Raw genomic sequence first — 5,737 nt, forward strand, 5'->3', positions numbered from 1 at the left:
CCAGAATAATGTTTGCTTTTTGGCAACAGTGTTATACTGTTGACTCATGGGGGGGAGAGGGGGGAGGGGGACCGGGACATGATAGATGTTCAGCTCTGGCAGAGTATTTCAAAGTACTTCTGGCAGAGTAGGTGGTCTCCAGTCTAGCATAGCTTTCATCCTCAGCTTTAAACTGTTCCTTATATATATTTTTGAAAGTTCAAAACTCTCTTGCAAAAAGCTGAAAAGATAAAAGTCTGGCTTCCTCTACATAAATGCATAATAAATCAGCACTCTCTACTACTTCACTAATACCGTCTTTAATCTAGTAATATTGGATGGATTCTTTAAATTTCATTTTATTTGGCAAATCCATTAGAGAATTAAGAAGATCCCTGAGCTTTTCACAAAGAAGCTATTTATGCTCTGTTTGATATTACTCTTTAATTAGGCTACCACTTCACATGCTATTTCACCCCAGAACACTAGATTCCCAAGAGACTTAAGGTAACATTTTCAAAAGTGTCTGCTTCACTTTGGAGCCTCAGTTCCATTGAACTTAGGTGCTTTTGAAAAATTTACTCTTAATAACTTTACTGCTGCTGATCCCACTATTCTCCCCTTTTGTCTGACCTGTATGTCAGTGGATCTAGCTAGATGCTGACAGGAACTGCTGCCCCCAGCGGTACTGCCAGGGAGGTAGTGATAGTAGCAGAGATAGTAAAAGACAGCAAAACAACACGCCAACTGCATGGATGATGAAGTAGTAAGAGGACAAACAAAGAGGGTATAGAAAAGCATTGAAGGAAGGCTGAAAGAATTGGGTTTGTTTAGTTTGGAAAAGAGAAGACTGAGAGGGGACATGATAGCAGTTTTCAGGTATCTAAAAGGGTGTCATAAGGAGGAGGGAGAAAACTTGTTCACCTTAGCCTCTGAGGATAGAACACGAAGCAATGGGCTTAAACTGCAGCAAGGGAGGTCTAGGTTGGACATTAGGAAAAAGTTCCTAACTGTCAGGGTGGTTAAACACTGGAATAAATTGCCTAGGGAGGTTGTGGAATCTCCATCTCTGGAGATATTTAAGAGTAGGTTAGATAAATGTCTATCAGGGATGGTCTAGACAGTATTTGGTCCTGCCATGCGGGCAGGGGACTGGACTCGATGACCTCTCGAGGTCCCTTCCAGTCCTAGAATCTATGAATCTATGAATTAACACACAACTTTTTGTTGATCACACTTTGCATTGAGTATGTTTATAAAGGGTTAATATATCAGGAATATATTTTTAATAAAGGGTTGATCAACTGTTGTAGAGTCAAACAGGTCGATAGTTTGCCTATAACCATTCATAACACCTTGGCTGATGTTCTTATAACCCTCTATAATACACACTATTTACATTTGTAACATGCTTACAACACCTGTTAAGCCTTTATCAACTTTATAAAGGCATCCTTAATATAAAGTGGGATTATTTTGGTTTCCTTTTCATGTCCATCCAGCATTTTCATATGGATTTCTTACTTTGGGTTTCCGGTTAGCTGAATGTTGTAAAATGCTGGCAGAACTATTGTGATTCACAGATTCATAGATTTTTAAGGACAGAGGGGACAATTTTGATAATCTAGTCCCTGACGTCCCATATAACACGGTCCATAGAAATTCACCCATGCTAATAATTCCTGCATCAGGTCCAAAACTGCTGTTTGAGTTACAGCATAGCGATATTACATTTAACTGTAATAAGATGCTTATTTTTAATAAAAATGAATCCTATGATTATAGAATAATGATGCAAACTCATGACTTGGTGCATCATCAGCTGATTAAAATTATTCTGTAATTATTCTGTTCTAGAACGTTTTCGGTATAACCCAATTTGGTCAATTTGCTCACAGGAAACTTGCACCACTGGGTCCTCATTTTGGACAGCCAAATAACAGCATAAATATTTCAGCAGGTCTCTGTCCAGAAGATTTTCTTGTGATAAAAAGAGAGGGCTGTATATAAAAAAGAAACAGTTTTATGGACCAAAAGCAGCTGTTTGGGTGTAGAAAAGGTACTTGTATGCCAGTGCAAATTCACATATTGATTTACTGTTTGCAATGGCTGATATGATGTTAAAAAAAGAAAAGAAATCCATCAGACTCAGCAAAAACTTTCTAAGGGGGGATTATGTGAATATTTGCCCTTTTGTGGTACTCCCAGAGAACTCTGAAACTGTCCCAATTTCTTCATTTTCCCCACTCACCATGTATATAGCTGTAGAACATTCTTTGTGACAACAGTGACCTCTACTGTCTAACATGCCTTTTTATAATGTACGTTCCTACACCAGCCTTTTTCCAACTAGGCTGAAGCACTTTAAACCTGGTTCTTGAAACTCATGTAGCTTTTTAAAAAAAAATAGATCAGAAAGTAGTCATTAATTATACTGGTACCACATGGAATATCCCACAATGAATATATACAAATACAGATGCTTGTCATTTGCCTCCTACAAACTTGTATCAGGACTAGATAAATACATACGATGGGATTTCAAAAGCACCTACCGTAAGTAGCTTACGTGCTTAACTTCCATTGATTTCATTAAGAGTTAGGTGCCTAACCTGCTTGGTTGCTTTTGAAAATCGTACGAATAAACCCTCTTATTCGATATATGTTTTAACTTCAAAAAGAAAACAGTAGGAGGTGCTCATGATTTACACCATTGTAAGAGAGATAAGACTCAGGCCCTTATAGTTAGCTATTGGTCATGAAGCATTTTTGAATGTCCTCCCTGCAAATGATATTTCTGCAAATATAGGTTTCAGTTCTGTAATCAGCTCTGTGTGGGCAGACCCTTCCACCTGCATGGAGCCCCTCTGGGACATTGCAAAGGGATTTGATTGCAGGCTTGGGGATCTATTGTCTTACCATGTCTGTACTGTGCTTAGAAAAATTGAACTGCTACTGTTCAGACCAGTTGCAACTGTGAGAACAACAGGCATTTAGCTACTAGATTGTTGGTTCTGTCTATCAAATTGCTGTTAGAGATTCTGATGTATTCCCTATGTAATGTGTTAGGCACACATGAACTATATATATTTTTGTGCATAAAACAATTTTTAATTTTAACTCAGGGGACGCTGTGTTGTATGGAAGCTTTAATGGTTAGTAGCATTTCTGGTAAGTGTAACCCCTTGAGAATCATTCTGAGATGAAATTACAGCTCACAACTCTGTGTGAGAGGCTGGATTAAGAAATTATCAGCCCTGACTCTCATCAGGTCTAGAGGAAGGCAGAAAATGGCTGATTTCAGTTAAGAACAGAATACTAAAGGTCTGTAAACAGCCGGGATATGAGAGGCTTTAAGATTCACTCTGAAATGAAAGCTGAGCAATAAATTGGCATCTTTTTCTACAAAGAAATTGAATTAAAGACCAGGGCCCTGAGCCAGCAAAAGCACGTAAGCACATGCTTAACTTTAAACGCATGAGAATTCCACTGAAATCAATGGGACTACTCACAAGTTTAACTTTAAGCATGTTTTTAAGTGCTCTGCTTGATTGGGGCTTAAGACAGTGAAGCTAAAATGTTGTTTTCCACATTTAATTTCTACCCAATAACATGCTCTGCTAAATATTACCATATTAGCATATCTATCTCTGTCTAATCTATCTATGAATTAGGGCCTGAATTCACATTAGGTTGTGTGGTTTTTTGGATACCGTCAGAGATTATAATTGCTAATCTGTTCATATCATGCCACTGTAGGCAGTGAATATTTACTGCTTGATAAAGGTTGCTGTAGGCAGAGGAAGGTTGCCATAGGCAGATGAATGATACTTTATTGAATATGTTTGCCACCTTTGATTATCCTAGCAACCTGAGAGGGTTTAGTCATGCCCCTGAATTGATAACCAAAGTGCTTAAATGCACTAAGGGTTGAAGTTTAATCCATTATTAGGATGATATCGTTGCAACAGAAACTCCAACAAAAAGATAAATTTTTGAACTGCAGAGCAAGGGGGCAGTAATACATCTTGTACTGTTCGCTCTCACGGGATATAGGATATGCAAAGCAGTGTTTTTTAGCCATTTAAAATTGGATTTTCCACCATGAACAGATACCTGAACTGTTCTGTCAACAGCACTGAAATCTGGAGCTCACATCTAGTCCTTGCACTAGGTATCCCTCAACTGATCATTAACGTAATATCTGTGATCTTCAACTGTGCGGTCATCATTACTATATTGTCTACAAAGGATCTGCATAAACCCATCTTTATTCTTTTCTGCAATTTGGCTTTTTCTGATCTTCTCACCAGCTCTTCAGGCTTTTGGATTTCAATGCTGTTCATCACTAACCCAGAAAGCACAATCTTTGGATCCAAGGATATCCTCATAGCTTATGCCTTTTATACTATGTCTATTCTGTCCACCATCTATAACTTAGTCAGCATTGGAATTGAGCGCTACTTGGCTGTGGCAGAAAGCCTCAGGATGAGATGCAGGGTTTCCCGAAACCAGTCGCTGGCTGCAGCTCTAATTAACTGGGCACTTGCCTTCTTTTTGAGTTGCATACCTCTAGTGGGGTGGAACTGCTTGCATAACAAGGAAAACATGTCTGCTCTCTACAGCCCCTTTTGTGTTGACTACCTCATCTTAATCACCATCCCCAACTGTGCGGTGGCCTTTATCTTGCCTCTGTTCACGTACCTTAGCATCATTGCCATATTGAGGAAACAGAAGTTCACAATGGGAGCGTGTGGACAAGCCAATGGCATCTACAAATCAGCTGAAGTCCAGGTTGCCAGAACTAGTGTCTTTATCTGGCTTCTGGCACTGGTTTCCTATGCACCTTTTGTTGTAGGAGTTGTGTTAGATGCAGCCAACCGTCTGTGCCCCACTGACCTGTATCCAAATGTCTATGTGTTTCGAAACTGTACTGCTATGATGATAACCATGAACTCTTTGGGGAACCCCATCATATACACACTCCAAGTTAAAACATTGGGGAGTAAGCTCAAGTTTTTGAAGTGCCCTGCCAGCAACCGGGTGCAAGTCATTGGGAATATCTGACCTACTCTGGAATTGCATATGACTAACATAAAACTGTCTGTCTGTCTATCTAATCATTTTCTGCATGCATTAAGTTCTTCAGCTGGACTGTGGTTCTCTCTTGAAAAGCCACACTCAGGTTCAAGCATGCCAAAGATTGGCCTACAACCATGGGTCAATTTCAGAACTAGGGCAAGTGGACAGCTCCCTGTTGCTACTTTGGCAGAGGCAGTGCTGGAACTGCTTTTAACTCTTCCATAGGCACCAACATCACTGATTTGAGATCTTCAGGTCCTTGCTTTGTAATGCACTTGTGGAGAAATTCAGACTGAGTGCATGGGGGGAGCAAAAAAACCAAACAAGGAGAGCTTTTTTTAATGAGCAAAAACTGATTGTGAAATGCGATCATCCAAATGGTCTGTTAGGTGCTTCTCTGGATGCACCCGTTCGTCTTGCTCTGATAAAATAGCAATGCGGCTGTTTTGAAAGGAAAGAGTTTTGTGAGTTAAATCAATTTTCTTTACATTATTTTAATTTTACTTGATTATTCAGTTAATCCTTGACCCTGAGCACAGGAATTGTGAGTAGCAGTTATTTATCTGCTGACAGTTCTGTGTCTGTCTGCCTGATTTGTCTGTCCCTTTATTGGAAACATAAGATTTATTTTGCATTAAGAGATAAAAATAAATCCATGGATACTATTTACTTTGCA

The 5,737-nt window shown here is 39.3% G+C and overlaps 1 protein-coding gene across 1 annotated transcript; it reads left to right on the plus strand.

The window, feature by feature from the left end:
• The first annotated feature begins 4,083 nt into the window (after positions 1–4,083).
• LOC135891020 (lysophosphatidic acid receptor 3-like) lies at positions 4,084–5,046 on the plus strand. The gene has a single exon (XM_065418508.1). It carries the CDS (start codon positions 4,084–4,086, stop codon positions 5,044–5,046), a length of 963 nt encoding a protein of 320 aa, XP_065274580.1.
• The last annotated feature ends 691 nt before the right edge of the window (positions 5,047–5,737 follow it).

This window comes from Emys orbicularis, chromosome 17 (assembly GCF_028017835.1).
Source record: "Emys orbicularis isolate rEmyOrb1 chromosome 17, rEmyOrb1.hap1, whole genome shotgun sequence".
In the NCBI taxonomy this organism is placed as follows: Eukaryota; Metazoa; Chordata; order Testudines; family Emydidae; genus Emys; species Emys orbicularis.

What these genes read in the sequence shown, in the direction of transcription:
- LOC135891020 (XM_065418508.1), top strand. Translation starts at nt 4,084, where the DNA reads ATGAACAGATACCTGAACTGTTCTGTCAACAGCACTGAAATCTGGAGC.